The sequence below is a fragment of the Vespa crabro genome, chromosome 18 (assembly GCF_910589235.1).
Source record: "Vespa crabro chromosome 18, iyVesCrab1.2, whole genome shotgun sequence".
Taxonomy (NCBI): Eukaryota; Metazoa; Arthropoda; class Insecta; order Hymenoptera; family Vespidae; genus Vespa; species Vespa crabro.
In genome coordinates this window covers 4,212,399-4,231,150 of record NC_060972.1, presented here as the reverse complement: position 1 = coordinate 4,231,150, position 18,752 = coordinate 4,212,399, and the positions used below count along the sequence as shown (strand labels likewise).

General features: G+C 31.1%; 1 protein-coding gene and 1 long non-coding RNA gene across 6 annotated transcripts in view; both read right to left on the bottom strand.

The window, feature by feature from the left end:
• Positions 1-1,460: 1,460 nt before the first annotated feature.
• Positions 1,461-4,315, bottom strand: LOC124430415. The gene is made up of 2 exons (XR_006943757.1): positions 2,640-4,315; positions 1,461-2,582 (listed from the first exon to the last, which is right to left on the bottom strand). It is a non-coding gene; the product is annotated as an uncharacterized LOC124430415 (long non-coding RNA).
• Positions 4,316-7,286: 2,971 nt separating this feature from the next.
• Positions 7,287-18,752, bottom strand: part of LOC124430412 — a 16,900-nt gene continuing 5,434 nt past the window's right edge. Inside the window, exons 1-3 of one of the 5 annotated variants that reach the window (XM_046976947.1) lie at positions 15,145-18,752; positions 14,527-14,701; positions 7,287-14,130 (exon numbers count right to left, since the gene is read on the bottom strand). The exon at positions 15,145-18,752 is cut by the window's right edge and continues 5,434 nt beyond it. In XM_046976947.1, the coding sequence (XP_046832903.1) occupies positions 10,126-14,130; positions 14,527-14,601 (4,080 nt within the window). In that variant the 5' untranslated portion in view covers positions 14,602-14,701; positions 15,145-18,752 and the 3' untranslated portion in view covers positions 7,287-10,125. The other 4 variants (XM_046976950.1, XM_046976948.1, XM_046976946.1 and 1 more) reach the window with 4 other exon arrangements.

Here is an 18,752-nt window from a genome sequence, read left to right as displayed (position 1 = left end):
CGTATTTTCTTTGTACACCGTGTATATCCAACACGAGTATCGTGGCCAGGAGAGTAAAACAGGCAAGCTGCCACGTACATGCACCAAAGTGGGTTATAACGCGAACCGTAGCTTTACCGTCGTCTCGAATACAAACCAACCCCTCAGCATCACGTCACCGCACCAACCCCCAACCCCTCCCCTATTATGCTCTTTCGCATGGAACGGCTCTTGGCGCGTCGTCACTTGGCTCGTCGATATTCTCGGCACTTATCCGACGCGAACGACGAGAACTCGTTATTCGCGAGACCGTCTCCTATACCATCGATCGACTTCCCATTCGACCTTTCTTCTCTTACCTTCCTCAATTTATAACCATGTAACACATTTCTCTACTTCTCGATAACCTTCCTATTGTTTTTCTTTTAACGTTTGGAATCTCTCGTTAAAGAAAAATCTAATATGTTTATCTTCGAGAATCATCTCTGAATAAATCTTACGATATAAAATAAGATTTTCGTCGTTAGATTTTTAAAAGTATCGCATGTCCTTCTTTTTTGCTTTTTTCTTTTCTTTTTGTTTCTTTTCTTTTTTCTTAATCAATCAAATAAGAACATTTGAAAAAATTTGCGAGAATTAATCAAACGAGTCGATCTTAACATCAAATTTTTTTTCTTCTCGATCTACTCGTATGCAGACGAAGACATTCTAAAAAAATAATAGTCGACGTAGCAAACGTGACTCTTAATTTTTGATATTCAAAATACAAAAGAATAGTCGATTTAGATCGAGATATCTCGAGGATAAAATGAACTTAACTTAAGCACTTAGATTTAACCAACAACTATCGTATAAAATCGAACGAAATTAATATGAGAATCGAATTTATCTATCGATCGGTAGATAGTAGTAGGTCAGAATCGTTTCAACTTTGAAACCTTTCACTCGATTCGGTATCATCGTTTCCGAATGAATAGTAATAGGTCGATCGTTGAAGTTAAACGGAAACTATGAGGCTCAAGCTCGCATAGAGCTTCAGGCTGTAGTGTAACGAAGGATCGATCAAACGAAACGTTCGTTAAATGCTTTACGAGCATCCGTTTTCAGCCGAATCATGTTTCATCCCTTTTTCGTAAGATAGTTTAACGATTATCCTTTTTAAGAACACAGTTCTTTTTCCCCCTTTTTTTAGTACATTTTTTTTTTTATTTACATAATTAGATAATATTAACGTTTTATTGCAAATTCAAAAGCATACTTACGTATTGCTTCTTCAACGCAATCGATTGAAAAAAAAAAAAAAAATTGACTCGTGAATTTTGAATATATTTGAAGAGGGATGAAAATATTCGATATCTCGATATCTGTCGATTATCGATTAAAATTATACTGCGAATTAAATCTTATATATTTTATTGTTAAATACCACGATAAAATATTTGTCGTTTAATAGTTCTTCACACTGTATAATTAAACGATCGTCAAATTCACAATGGTTTATTGATCTTGAATTTACTTAATACCCACGATTCCTTACAGTTCGGCGAATAATCGGTATATATATATATATATATACACATTTGTATCGTACAATGAGAGAAAATCCGGACAATATTATATTTTAATGGCTTCGGTTACGACACGATTCTCCTTCGAAAGTACAGGAAACGCAAATAAACCGATTATTTTATTCGAGAGTGATATCATGAACGAGTCGATATAAACATCGACATAACAAAGTAACAACCAAGATGGATGATCAGAACGATATTCACTGAGATAATTCCACTCCATCACTATCATCTTTCTCGTAAATGTCTTATATTAAATTATTTCTATTTTCTTTCTCAATGAATTATCACGAAATGATAGTAACATTAACGAATGATAAATAAGTGATATAAGTAAAAGCATGAATTTATTTGATAATCAGTTAGATACTTTTGGAAAAAAAAAATAAATCTACGTGCGTGTTCGATTTTTTTTTTTCTTTTTTTTTTTTTTTTTTACCAGTATAGATTTAATATCAGAGTCGGTAAAGCACATAACTCACGAGAGAAATACTTCTTCTCGACGCAGCTCAACACAATATTGGATTGTAATTCGAATGAAAATTTTCTTCCATCTGTATTACCTCCATAGAAATTGCTCGACCCAATAATGTACTTGAGAATCATAGAAAATTACTTAATATCCAAGAAAAGAATTGTGCTAATGTTGAAACTGATACGAAGAAATTTATTACGATATGAAATTGCAATTTTTTAATTTAATTTTGTGCATTGTATCAAATCATGAGATATCCAATTCATAAGTCTAACATTTTACATTTCTATAATTTTCTTAAAATTGTATCTCGATAAAAAATATTTTGTCAGAATGCTACGAAGAAATATATTATAAATATATCAAGTTGCCATATTACACTTTAGTATTGCGTTTCTCAATATCGCCGTTGGTACTTGAGATTAAGAGTCATTAAGATCGTGCCAAGCACAGTCCATGTTCTACGTATAATACTACGACCATATACGACATCCACTTACATCCAAGGATATTGGTTCATAACTCAACTCGAGTTGAGTATGTAGTACGGGTTGCACCTGTAACAAAAATCCATTGACGTAGTTGCTGATAATATATTATTTCATAATGCTTACGGCAATGCTATAATTTTATGTGCAATTGTATATTTTTAGTTTTTTCTTTTTCTTCTTCTCTTTCTTTTTTTTTTTCTTTGTCTTTTTTTCTCTTTCAAAGATTTCATTATAGGTACTCTCTTTTTCTCTTTTAATTCACCTCGTTGGTAAGGATCGATATCTTCCCCCTCTCCTACTCCTACCAACACAAGCATTGTAATTCGAGAAGTTTCTGCACTGATATTGATCAAAACTCAGATGAATATAGTTTTCGATCCATTTTGTTTGACGTAAAACAAGTATTTCATTGTCAACGATATAAAAGCAAACAAATAAGAGAAACGTGATGTGAATGAAGGTGCACGAATGAAAATAACGATTGCGCGTTTACGTAAGTACGTCTTAAATTTTGATCCTGTCGAAAATCTTAAATCTTGTTCTTGTGCTACATATACGTAATTAAGTAAAAAAAAGAAGAAGAAGAGAAAATTTTTGTATTTAATATTATATGAAACGTTTCTAAAAAACAAACGTTATCATTTCTAAATCCTAACGCACAAATACAAGACATGATGTACGATAAATCTTATGATATATATATATATATATTTTTTTATCACGTTCACATCACTAAATCTGTTGGCAACTTTCAATTTCTCAAGACGAAAGACGTTGTTTAGTCTTGAAGCGTTTTCACTTGTATCTATTTTTCGGTACACGCCTTTAATATGCACATATTGAAAATACGCAAAATATGAGAGACGTACGCGCGCGTTGTGAACTCGACGGAGAGTGGTTTCGTACTGAACAACATTTTGATGACAAGGAACGACATTGAAATATATTTCCGTGAGACTCCTTCGAAAACAAACAAATAAAACCGACAAGACTCTTTCTCTTTCTCTCTCTTTCTTTCTCTCCCGACCTCTCTCTCACCTTCTCATCCTCGATACAAACATACATATGTATGTATATATGTATGTATGTATTTTCAAGAAGACGTACGCATCCACGTTGCGACCAAGATATAACTCTGGCCATTTCTCTTACCAAGGTTTAGAGGGGAGAAGATAGGATAGAGAAGGTTGCTCGTGGAAAATGCGCAATTTGGTCTGGCACTAGTAAATACGAGAACGTTGGAAAAGTGATTCCGCTGATATTGCTGCTTGAAATTTAAGGTTTCTACGACCATTTCGAAAATCTAATCCCCCATTTGTATCAATATTGATGTTCTTTACGATGAACGTATTCCAAAATTTATATAGAAGTAGAAAATTTATTGCGAATAAAAAAAGAAGAGAAATGAATGATAAATTTTATTTTACAACTACATCGTAAAATTATACCTAAATCCTTGTTGTTACTTTTATATAGAAAAAAAAAAAAAAAAAAAAGTATCATTTTAATTCTCAAATAGTTTGGAATGCGATAAACATTGGACAGTCATGAGCGTGTTTCTTTCTTTCTTTCTTTTTACCTAGACATGGGGATATCGTATCACTCTCTTGTATTGGCCCTACGAGAACTTTGAGAAATGGTCCGTACGAAAAAGTGGTGATTTATTTCTCGGGAATGCGGCTACCCCAGTTCTTCTTTTTCTTTCGTCTCATTGCTTCGATAGTTACTTCGTTTTCTCGTTCGACAAATTTTTCTCGCTCCATTTCGCTTCGTACAGTACGGTCTTTCCTTTTTCAGGTCGTCCTTGACACGTACGAAACAACTCCATTTCCGTCGATTGAAAATGAAAAAGACACTGATGATGACTCGATGTTCATTCTTCGAAGTCATTAAAAAGACAAGTGATCGTCAATGAGAAAAATTGGGATATAATGATATCATAGTGATAAATTCATGAATTATAAATTGTTCGATGAGTAACGTGATTGAAATTTTATGACGAATACTTGATGCAAAATTAAAAAATGAAAAATAAGAAAAGAAAGAGAAGGAAAAAAGGAAAAAATAATGAAGAATAAATGAAAATAAAATAATTAATGATAAACTAAAGATAATGATAAACGATTTAACTAACGATGATATATGTAACGTTCGATACGAAATATCGATGCAATTTGACGATAAAAGAGTAACGAATCCCTCGGAGCTATCAGTAAAACCCGAGGCGATATTGCTAACGAGTTTCTGACGATGCCTTATGCGACCTACGGGTACCTTTTATGTTCTATAATGTGCTTGCAATCCAGGATTCTCAGCCGGATGTGGATTTCGTCGACTCGAAAAAGGAATACAGAGCTTCGAAACGAAAGTAAGCAGCTTCGAGTTATACTTTTTCTTTGGCAACGTGCAACTTTCGAATCCTTATTTGTAGTTTACGTTTATCCAATAACGACTACTTGAGAAAAGCGAACTTCCTTTTTACGTTTACTGCAAACTAGTTCCCCGGCAATATAAAGCTTTGATCTGTCTTAGACTGACTGTAAGATGATGAAAAAGAAGGGGACAGGGAGGGAGGGAGGTAGAGAGAGAGAAAGAGAGAAAAGAGATCTTGCGGCAGAGAAATTGGATGTGTAAGTTAGTTCGAAGGTTACAAAATTCACAACTTACGATTAGATCTGTCAATACTTGATATATATATATATATATATATATATATATATATATATACCTTTATATACTTTTTCTTTTTTTTACATTAAATATCGAAGGTGATTGGAATTATTGAAATGAAAAATTTCTCGTCAATTTGATAATAAATTTGTATTTGTTAATTTTCAAACGATTTATATAATATCTAATTTATTCTATCTCGTAAAATATTTATATTTCGTTAATCGTAAAGAATATATTTATATATATATATATATATTACAAATGTAGGGACATTGCTATTTAAATCGCGACCTGTTCTCTCGAATGGAGAAACACTAGGCATTCTGAAGTTACGAGGAACGGTTTCTCCGTGGACGAAGTTAGAGAGCGAGAACTTAGTAAGCCTCGAGAACCCTAAGGATGGTAGTATCAAACTACAGCCACGAAAAGCTTTCATTCCAACACGGTGAAACCACCACGACTCTCTACCCCTCTTACAACCAGTTAGAACTCGCTCCCATTTTGTACACACGATCCTAAGCGGACAAGATTTAACGAGTAAAGCTTCAAACTTAAAGAAGAAGAAGAAAAAAGAAAAAAAAAAGAAGAAAAGAAAAAACGTAATAATCCGGTAAATAGCTTTTCTCATTCTAATTTATATCTTATGCCAGGCAAAAAGGACACTTTTATTAATAATTTCAAAATATAACACTTAATCCACAATTTATTTGCAAATCTGTAAAAACAAATTTGTAAGACTAATTGTTTTATTCCATGAAAAATACTACATTTTGTAATTAAAAAATTATTAAAACAAGAACAAAAAAAAAACTATCGAATCCATTCCATTGGATCCGTACTTTATCGTACGTACGGTCTACAAAAAGTTTCTTTCTTTGATTAACAATAAAAATAAATAACTTTTATCAATAGCTACTATCGTACGCCATCTTTTATTAGTGAGAAAGTACTAAATTTATAGAATAAATTCCTAACTTATCAACCAAAATCATCGATTCACTATTATACGACATTTATTGAGGTAGATTACTGAAACGTTATGTCGCGTCATGCTCTGGTTTCAACGGTAGATAAAAACATTAAATATGGCGAGTGTAATAAAATGATTCATTAGTAACGATTCATAAAGGGTTCCATGAACGTAAATTAAACTTCTTAAATTCTGAATAAATTTCTATCACAAGTATAAGATCTTAAAGGGTATTTGATTTGAAAGATTCTAATATTAGTGCTACCGTGAATTTTTATTAGAGATAATTTTAAGTGCATGTCATTTTAATGAATCGTTAGACGAAATGAATAATATCAAGGATAGAGTATATCTACTGGTAGGAGCGAGGAACTAAACATACTCGTTATGTAAATTAAAGCCGCACAAGTAATTAAAGGTTTAACAGGAGTACGTGCACTCGTTGCAACTACTACGGCCAGGTATAATTTTCTTTGGTCCGGTTTAATTCGGTTTAGCTAAATCACTTTTACAATGCGAACGTTTCAGTAAAATCATGTGCGACTTAAATTTTTGTTAAATATTCCGAACAACTAAACAAACGATTTTTCATTTAACCCAATTATATTAATTAATATTAGATATTTAATTAATTATAATTGACGCGATTAAATCTTTATCGATTTAATTCAATGTTAATCATTTGAAATAATTTAGGATATATTCTTGGCAATAATCGGTCTGATCAGTTCGATGGATCTTAGATAGAGATTACGATCATTCGTTCACGGGCATATTGCATCCTTAGTTCCCAATGTATACAGATAAACCTTTACTTTCATTGATTCTCTATTAGCTCGTATAAGAGTACTTATCTATAAATATATTACTTAAGCTTATTCGATCGATTTAATTAAAATATTTAGTTAAATTAAACGATCAATCGAATGACTAATTATTACTCATTGTTACATCAGATAAAAACGATGTTAAATGTATTGACAAGGATACTTCTCATAAATCATGTATATATATATATATATATATATCTTTAATGAGCGGTATATAATTAATAAAAATAATACAATTAAATGTCATACATATTTTTCTATCAAAATATGTTATTTAAGAAAATGAAACACGAAAAATATTTTCAACTATATTATTCTTTGTATTTAAGTCTCGATTGCATAATGATTAAATCGCAAAATAATTCGTCTTAAAGTCAATCGCGTAATAGAAGATCGAGGGAATCTTCGAAGGTGTTGAAAGACTCTAGACGAAGGTTAAACTCGTTGAAACTGGTTTTTGAACGATGTGGCCCTTTGTACGTATCATCCATCTTCTCTTTTCACGAAAGAACTAACGACGTCTCGAAGATGAGATAAACGGGTGACAAAAAAAATCTCGCTATTCCAGATGTGGTGCTCTTATCGGAATGTGATAGAGGGAGATTCGCTGTAGGAACAACCGTTTTCAGAAGGGTAAATCGTAGGAGTGAGTGAGTGAGTAACTCAAGTTGGATAGGGTTGGCATGGAAGAGGAAATAGACGGGGGCAAGGGGTTGAAAGGAGTTAAGGAGGAAAGAGACGAAGAACGTAAAGGAGAAAGGATAAAGAAGAAAAAAAAAGAAGGTTGAGAGGGTGCCATGAATCGTGATTTCTCTCGGTTACCTGTTTTGCACCTCAATAAAGCCAAGGGCTGCGTAATGTGAAGTATAAACTCGAGTGTTGCCCGAAAATATGGTTGGCGCAAAAAAGGAATAAAATGACGGAAAAGTAGTTTCCAGTATGCTTGAGAAATCTTCTAGCTCAAAAGTTACAACACATTGCTATTCCGTTAATGTAACAGTTGTCTCATTCGATGCGCGTGTTCCTCGTAGGAAGAAAAAAAGAAAAAGGAATATTTCCAACCGATACATTAGGAAAAAGTTGTAACGTAAAGATCCAATAATATAGATGATATTATGATATAATAGATAAATTTACAGAAATTATCTAGCGGCTGAAACGGTGAAATTATTGGCTGATATAAATAATTTCCACGGAAGTGTCAGAGATTAATTGTTTTTTCTTTTTTTTTTTTTTTTTTTTTTTCTTTCTTTCGTTTTTTTTCCCCCTTTTTTTTCTATGAAACATCAGTTTTTATAAAATTAATTCAGTCGTCTTACTTTCTATTCATATAGCGCGGGCGTTAAAGTACATCATGAATATTCTTCTATACTCTATAATGTAATGTTTATATAACTGACATATAATTCATAATACTTATGATAATACAGAGAAAACAAAATTGTTATAATACGATCGCTTTTCTAATACACATCGTAGATTAAACGGATAGATGAATCTTGAAGACTAAGTTAGACCGATTAGAAACAGATTAATTCTGCGCAGAATGTTCTTTGACAGAGCAAATGGGAAGTCATTGACGGAGTTGATCAGTTTGTTCTCCATTCAAACTCGCACGTCATCAATTTCAACATCGCTGTTCATTGTTCGACAGATCGGTGGAATCGGCAAAGCTGCGAATACGATTTGCTTCGGGGCGCAATCAATGTAACGTCTCGCGTATACGTCGCAAATTCCATGGCTGCCAGGCATTAGAGAGTACTTTAGGACAAGAATTAAGACTCCATCGTCCAAAGTAAAGATAGCTAGGAGATGAACTTCTTCTTATTCCAGAAATATTTTTCATCATTCGTTCGATACGCTGATCCTTTTTTCTTGATTTCTTTCAAGGGAATAGTTCATTGTTATTGTCCACTGCATTCAATTTCCATCCGATAGATTTTGTCAATTCAATTTGATCATTCGTCTTCTATATCTATTAATCTCGTGAATTAATTTAAAATATAATATATAATAGCTAATTATTAGGACTACTTATCACAATCGAATATTTGGATATATCTAATTCGCCGACATCTAAATACAAACGTTACTTTTTTTCCCATTACAATTACAACAAAATAAAAAGGAACTATTATAAATTAATGTTGATATACTTATGTACGTATTTTCATGTCGCTGGAGTATAAATTTTTAAAGCTCTCAGATGGATCTGTGATATTCGATAACGTCGGATATAAAAATAAAAATATTGAAAGAAAATTCAAAGTTTTCAAACGATTCATTATTATTGAATAAGCAAGATGATCTATTAACGCTAAATTTCTTTTAATATATTGTTTCGTTCAATCTGTAGTAATAGCAGATTTTTTAAGTATTGCCATGATTTTTCATTACCATCGTGAATTCTTTGAATTTCTTGATAAATGCCTACGCAAAATATGTTTACCACTGATAATTAATACTACTTGATAAAGCTCGCAATACTGAGTTTTCAATGTCTAAAAATTTTTAATAAAAAATAACGAATAAACGGATATTTAAAAAATATTTTTGGTGACAAAAGATTTATGACAAATTTATATGTCATTATTATTCTTTCCTTTAGCTATTTTTTTTTTTTCCTTTTTCTTTCCTTTTCATATTAAATAGTAATATTTATAAAATATTAATAATACGTACTTTCTAAGCAGACAAAATTTACATCTTACACATATAACTGAGCATCGAGTAAAATACATTTATTTATTTGACAGACACATTTCGATATAAAAAAGAAAAAAGAAAAAAGAAAAAAAAAACTTCAATTATATTACCTAATTTAAATATAAAATGACAAAATACACGTAACGAATATATAACAATATAGATTACGAAGTAATTTGAAAAAAGTAAGTATATTTAATGGAACATCATTTAAATATAAGTAAAAATACATTATGAGGAATATTTTTAAGGCAACGACGTTTACATGGAAACGAAGAAGAACGATAAAAATAAAAGAAAATAATAAATTCTTGCTAATAATAAAAATAAGAGAAAATAATAAATTCTTGGTTGAAACATTCACATTTAAGTTCTTAATTTTATTGGAGTTATTAGAAATTATATATTATCATTTTGTAAAACACATATGTTAAACTGACTTTGAGGAAACATCTTTAAATATAACACGGGCATGTAAATGAGCAACATGAGATTCTAGAACGGTAGAAGTTTTACAATTTTCGTTACATACGGTACAATAATATTTCGTAAGAGGCATGCCCGGTGCCAAATGATTTTCTATGTGCTTCTTTAAAAGGTCAGAATTAACGAAATGTCTTTGACACTCGTTACATTGATAATCCCCAAAATCTAAATATTCGGCTAAATGTTTCTTTAAATGTACTTCTTTTTCAAATTTGACAGCACATATTGGACATGAGATATTACATTTTTCCAAACTAACAAAAGAGGAAGTAGGACCGTGTACAATTACTACTGGTTCTTTATCAACAACCATTAACTTATCGTTATCAACGATATTATTAATATTTAAGTCCGTATTAGAATATTTATAGGAAAAGGAAACGACTTGTCGCTCTTCCACGTCACTATGAAGGTGATTTTGATGATATAAGAACGAAATATCAGACATTAAAATTTCGCCACAAATACCACACTTGTGTCCGATCATCAATTTATTATCGTTATGAGTTAGATCAATGTGTTCGCTTAATATTGACAACGTACAACATTTTCTGGGACATTTCAAGCACAAATAATTGCCACGATTGGAATAATATTCAACGTGTATCATAAGTTCCGCTATGCTGTAGAATTCGATATTACATTTGGAACATATGTAAGACTTATTCATTTTATTATAATGCATAGAGTTCAATGCGAGATTTGAAATCGGCGATTCTATATGTTCTTTATTCGAATGTACGTGCAACTTATGTGCATGAAAATATGATTCAATAGCAAAACCTTCGTAACAAATCGAACATTTATATTTGTAAGACGTTGAATTATTTCTAGGATAATGGAACAGTTTGTTATGGCGGTGTACCATGTTCAATCCGTGGAATATATTACCACAAAATGTACATGGGAATATATGACCTTTATAATAATACATAGAATGTAACTGATAACGTTCAAAGGTATTAAAAGATAGTCCGCAAATATTGCAGAGCATTGGTAAAGATGAATTAATTCCACCGTTGGAAACTTTCAAAAATTCCGTCACTCTTATATTGTTTATTGTTATTGTACTTGCATGATAATGCAATTCGTGTATACGAAGATTGTTTTCAGTACGAAAGCCTTGATTACAGAATTGACAATGCAACGTGTATAAACTACAGATGGCAGAATTGTGAGTAGTATTATTGTGTGTCTTCAATATTTTCTTCTTTGAAAAGAATAATCCACATATTTCACAGAAATTATTGAAGGAGTGATCATAGGTACGTATATGTTGGAACAAATTTTCTGGCTTTTGAAATTGCGTCCCACAAATCGAACATGGATATTTCTGCTTATTCACTGTAGCATCTATTCCCGATTTAGTTATCTCATTATTATAATTATCATCCGGTTGTATCACATTTGTATGCAATATCAGATCAATTTGCCGATCCTCGTTACAAATGGTAGATTCGCCGGCAGCGGACGGAGTATCCGGTATTGGTTCTTCTATCGAGTCATTATTTCTAGAATGAGAAACTTCGGTATTATTACTTTCGAATGGTTTCGTTAATTCAACAGAGACTGCCTGATCTGGTTGCCGATCATTTACCTCTCCAAGTACACCGACATTATTCTCTTTGCTTTCGTTAACTCGATTTGTCAGATTCTCAATGCTACTTACGTGTAAATATTCCTTTGGCTTTTTCCGATTATTATCATCGATCTCTTGATATTCCATTTTTCTTTCGTTTCGATCGTTTTGATGTTCCGTTGATTGTGACCGCAATAAGATTTTTAACGCAGTTCTCTTGCACTTGTATCTTTTTACATTGGAATGACATTTCATGTTTTTACTCGAAAGAGGACGATCGTTTTTCGATAACGTTATTCTGATACAATGTAGAAGCAAATGTTGTTTCAATGACAATCGACTACTGAAGAATTGATAACAAACGCAACATTTGCATACCCACATGTCGTGTTCTCGTAAATAATGTTTCAATAAAAGACGTTTCGAGGCATATCGTGCTCGGCATATGCTTGACATGTACGCCGTATGATATTTCTTCATGTGCTTCTTCAAATGTCTCTCTGTGTTCAATAACATATCACAAATTGTACAAGAGAAAGTTTTATAGCTGGCATTGGCCGTTGCATTTTCATTAATTCCCGAAACAATCAATTCCTTTTTTATCTCTGGCAACTTTATCAAAGACACTTTTACTTCCTTCAATTCAACAATAGCATTCGCAGATTGTTTATTTTCAATTTCTTTAGAATACGATTCCTTCTGAGGCGATGAATTTTTTGAATTCGTATGATTTCCTTTCTCTAAAGATTCGTTCTTTCTTAGATCAAGTTTGACTTTTTTCAGTAACGTTCGACGTCGACCAGAACGCTTCTTGCGCCTCGATCTAAATTTCCTAGAACGCTTCGCATTTAACGTGATAGATGAGCTTGATTTACTATTAGTAATTCGTTTTCTAATTTTTACAGGCGGAGATCTTACGGAAGAATCATTTTTGATAAAATCTTTAGAATTATTATTTCGTGAAAAAGAATTTTTAGAAGGTGACTCGTTACTATTACTTTTCCGTTGTGAGAATCTACGTTTACGAAATATACGATTAACCGGTTGTAAAACCTGAGAAGACGACGTAACAAATTTTGAAGAATCCCAAGTCGATCTTGTGGTCAATTTATCATCGCATCTTATCAACGAAATGGTACATTTCTTACACATAGTTAAAAGTTCTCTTACTTTATTACCGCTTTGATCATTTTTACGTACGATCGTGGATGGCTCACTATTATTTACTTCTATAGAATTATTTAAAGATCGCAATGCGTAACGCTTACCATTAATATTATTACTATTATCAGTATGTTTATTACTATTACGATTACTATTATATAGAAAAGATTTTTCAAGGTAGTCGTCGTCGTCGTCGTCGTCATTAGATAGACAAGAAATTCCTAAAAGAGTTTTCATCATGTTAGAATCGACGTGTATCTTAACAAATGGCTGTTTTTGTAATCTATTATCATTTGACTTTTGACTTGTCCGAGGTACACTGGCAACTATTTTATCCGTCGACGATTTGCCCGCTTCATCATCCATCCATTCATTCTCTTGTTTAATTATAGTTAAAACGTTATTAACGTTCGAGCTGTTTAAATTTTCTGATGATTTCTTTGCATCTTCTTTATTATGACGTATAATGTATTCCACCATTGTCTTCTGTCGCATTTTCTTCTTCTTTGACGTACCAGAATATGAAACAGTTGAATTATTTATTGAAAATGAATCGTCTTCGACATTTACTCTTATTTCCTTTCCATGAAGGTGAAATAAATGACTTTGCAAACTTATTTTCCTTTGAAACATTCGTTTGCAAAAATGACAACAATATTTAGAAGATTTTTGCACGTTTTCATCAATCTTTAACCTAATATGAGAGCAAGAATTTGAGAGGCAATTAGAACAAAAATAATTATTTTGTTTGGCATAAAAATTTTTATGACGTTTTAGCTGATTCAAATTCTCATAAGATAAAGAACATATTTCACAATAAATAGCATTCTTCTTTTCCTTTGTTATTCGCATATCTCTTCCTTGTTTTTTATTGAACCTTTTAATATCATTACTTTTTCTTAATGCCTTCTTGTTTTCATTCTTTTCATCGATTACAAGGATATCTTTTTCTTTCTGAATACACTTTATATTTCCAGTTACCGCATGATCCATCGAAGAAGACTTCTTTTGGATTTGATTAGTGGTTATATTACAGAGGCTCTCAGTCTGACTACAAATATTTTCTTTCGGGCTGATATTATTCTCAATTATATTAATCGAGTTAATATCTTCAGATTCTATTATGGTTGGCATACAAGTGTCATATGAATCCACATCATTTCTATCACATGGCTCTTGTTTTATCAAGTTTCCTTCTGTGCTAAACTAAAAAGTGCAATTAAGTTAATTTACAATTTTTAATTCACTTGGAAATCTAATTATTCCTTGCAATATAAATATTATGTATTCTTTTTTCATATATTAGCAAACAATTTCAATGCTGTTAGAAATAAAGACATCGTGTAACTATAAATATAAAATCAACTGTACATTAAGCAATGGTTTGTAAAATATCAATTGAAATAAAAGAATGAATAGTTTTAAGCAACTACTATATAAAAGGATGTTATTCATTCAGAATGGAAATGCATGGGACAATGACCAAAAGCTTATTTTATGTTTGCACTATGGAAGAATAACAATAGCCAAAAGAGAAAAAGAAGTAGAGTACTTTAAAGCCATAACCAATAAAACTCGACTATATTTTTAAATATTACTTACTCTGGTTAAGTCCTTAAAGTCTATATTAGTATTTACAGCATCCAATGATCTTTTGAATTCACGAACTCGAGCCATATTAGGATCTTGAATAAAATTTCACTTTCAGAGATCAATTATTCTATTTGACATTATAGTCTCACTGTATCTTTATCACATAGAAACTTCTAATAAAACACTAAAAAAAAAAAAAAAAAAAAAGAAAAAGAAAAATAAAAATGAAAACGGAAATATTTATCGACATATATTCTAATACAAATTACACATTAATAACGTTCTCTTTGCAATATTTTTAATTACTAAAGAAAAAAGAAAATATATGTATATATATATATATATATATATATATATATATATATATTATATATGTGTATATCAATTGTACAAATATTTCAAAGAAAGAAACGTACAACTTTTGCGTTTGAACAACATATTGTATCTGGTATTTCGATGAGAAATCGTACACAAAATATTTTTTATATACTACCATATAATAATTTCTCAGCCAGAATTCTACACACACGCGCGAACATACGTACACACAAATGTCTGGACGTGTGCGTGTGTGTATATATATATATATATGTATTAAATAAAATAATTATATAAATGAAAGCATACCTTGTATCTAAAATTTTATTATTTGACTGGAAATCAAGAAGGAATCAGTTATATTAATTACCATCATGCAATGTTGCCACTACCATCGAAAGAAATCGCAACGCCCTCATGTCGGTAACTATTGTAACTTGGCTGTCGAGTATAACGCTTTACTTATAAAAAAAAAAAAAAAAAACCTAAATAATAATGCTGAATATATTATCGTAGTAAGATTAGTTCATTGTCCTTAGAGGACAAATAAGGCAAGGAAAAATTATTGTTATATGTTTATCCTTACTACGCTCTAGTATAACCTAAAGTTTCTAGGTTATAAATTATAACATCCATAATACAAAGATTCATTCGTAAAGAAAATGTCGTAGGATAACAACGTGGTACAACCAAATTTAAAGAGTGCTAATATAACGAAAGTAATAGTACATTAAGGAAACCAAAGAAAAGAGTGCAAAAGAGTGAGTAAGATTAACTACGTTCTTATTGGTCGAAAATTTCTTTACCATTTAAGTTTACGTCCATTATTATTAAGTTTAAGTCCAGATATTATACGCATATCATATGCACTCATATTTTTTATATTTATATCATATTTTAATAATTATATATATATATATATATGTATATATATTCATGGACAAAATTTACTTTATCCATGGATCAAATAGGCCTATGATCTTCAAATAATCTCTATATCAATATTTCACGTTTTCTACGCTCATATTACTTTTGAAAAAATCAATACTAAGTTTAGTCGAACATATTCGTTAATCTTCAAGCGATAGAATATAATTCATCGTGAATAAATGAATAGAAATAAAAGACCAATTATTACTTTGAATTATTAACGAAGAAGTACTTTTGACGTTGTTTGAATTTTTCAATGAAATAAAAATATAATTGGTTAGCCACGAAGCAAAGTTGATAGTAGCTTAAAAACAGAGTCGAAGCTTCAACAACAGCGATAACAGTGTTCTGCATCCTGCAATAGCGCATCCACCCTCATTGAGTGACGTTGAAACTTCCGCTGAGCGCTGTCTAAGTTCCCTAAGTAATTAAAACCACTTAACACGATTTCACCTAACTTTCTGATATCGCAACGAGGAATCGGTTTTAAATTGTTCCCAAGGGGAACTCCTGTGGTTGCGAAAACATTATAGTGCCTGGCAATACTGATCTGCAAAATCAAAATGTTATTTTATATTCTGAATACATATATTTAAGATATTTCTTTTGTTAATGTTATTAACTATTACAAGAATATGTTCTTGATAATTATACGATGTTCATTGCAAAAATTCTAGATACTATTATCAACAGTAATTTGAAATTTTATAATGTTATAATAATTTAATTAAATTGTATTAATTTAATTATAGTTTAGAAAATGTTTGAATTCGTTACTGTTTATATTGGTTTTTGGATTATTTTAAGTTCCTAAGATCCAATCGCATTTGTAATTTGAATGAATGGTCTACTTATATTAAAGTTATTACCGCATTAAACGTCGAAATGATTATTGTCCATACGATTAGTAATCTTATCAGCAATATTCTTTTTATGATTTCCAAAAGTTTCCAAACAATTCAATTGGAATAGTACTAACAGCTGATAAGTAATAATCTGGTCGACAATGTAGCTTTCTTTTATAACGTCTTAAGATATTTTTAAATCTATGAAAATTATTTAAGCAAATAGATATATAATATAAAATGATATAGGCGAATCTGTGAAATTATTAATGTACTTGACAATTGTTAATATTATTACTAACAATAAATTAATGTATACACACTGTTTATGACTTTTGTCGTATCGTTATTAAATGTTTCATATATATTTTTCATTATGCCCAAGAAATGGAATAAATATAAATTTATTATATGTATATAAATGTGTGGAAAGAGAGAAAAAAAATTATATGATCATTTAATCGAAATTATTTACTAGTGAACAGGACAAGAAAGGAAATATAAGAGGATAAGATTGGCGGAGTTAGCAAATTTAAAGACGTTACTACGTGAAAGTGCTTTATTCCTTTCAGAGATCGTTCATCGCAGACATCGGCGTCGGGAATGCCGCTCTCAAATTTTTTTTTTCTTTTTTTTCTTTTTTTTTTTTTTCTTTTTATACTTATATACTCTAATAAGCGACCCTAATTATCGAGTAAAGTATCGTCTGATATTAAAAAATACGCATGTATATGTACATATACAATTACAACACGCGCCAGGACGGCAGGAATCCTGGTCCAGCGAGACCTTAATAATGATTTTAAAACGAAGGTTGAATGTACAGTATACACATTTACACTTATCATTTCAGCAATAACAATTTTATTGTACGTAGATTGCAAAAATTAAATAAAAAAATGACAATGATACATCGCGTATTGGACGGAAGAGCCCAAAACACTGCGCAGAGGTGTGAGAGAAAATAATAATTTTAAATTCGATCGATCGAGGTGCGATTGCTTTTCATCAAATTTTATCTGATATTCGTTTCTGTCTTTTCTTTCAACCCCCCCCCCCCGTCCGCAAACGTTATCTCATTCCTTTTCCATGTGTGTTTTTTTTTTCTTTTTGCTATGACCTTCCTTTCCTTCTCCCGCGGGTAAAAGCGATTCTCCCTTTTTACAAAAAAACACAAACGGAGAGAGTAAGTCTCTCGTATTATAAGAGCTCACCGAAGAGGGTTGGAAACAGATTCTCGGTTTGATTAAAAACAATTCGATTTAAAGCATGCCCAGTAATACTAGACAAACAGTATATCGTTATCTTTTTTTTAATTTTTTTCATATAAGATGCTCCTACGTAGTATTCATGGTTTGGTTTTATTTTTTTTTTTTTTGGTAATTTTTTTTTTTTAGGTTTTTCATTTTTAATCTTGTCCCTTTATATTACAGTAATTAACATCGTCACATACAGACTTATTCGCTAACGATATGACTACAGCTCCAAACCAGCAGAGCATTTCATTGATGAAGTGAGATATAATAGTTTACGTGTCTTTTTCTTTAATACATTCTTCTTTTATCGGAGGGAAGGCAGTTTCCGTAGTCTTCCCAATCGTTTTGTCTTTCTCTCTCTATCTCTCTCTTGCTCTTTCCTTCTCTATCCCTATCTTTTGCTTCTTTTGTTTTTCTTTTGTTCTTCCTTTTTCTTTTTTTTTTCTTTTTTTTCATTTCTTACTCTCCCTCCGCGATGATATGCCAATTTATATACATTTAAATGTTTTTTTTTGAAATTATTCACATCTAATAATAAATATCGAATAAAATATCCTTCCGTTTTCACCTCTCCCTCACCTTATCACCCAAACTTTTCACAGTCTTTACGTATTACACCCGTTTTCTCTGTATACAGTATATTTTATAAATCACCTGCCACCAGCGTCTGTTGAAATTTCCTTTCACATTTCTTTTCAGAAGCGTTCGCAAAAGTAAAGAAGGAAAAAGGAGAAAAAGAAAGAAGGGAGAAAAAACAAGACAGACAGACAGACAGACAGACAGACAGACAGACAAACAAACAAACAAACAAACAGAAAAGGAAAAATAATATTTTTTGACTCTTGACTCTCATATATGTATGTTAATATTTATGAATTATTGTAAT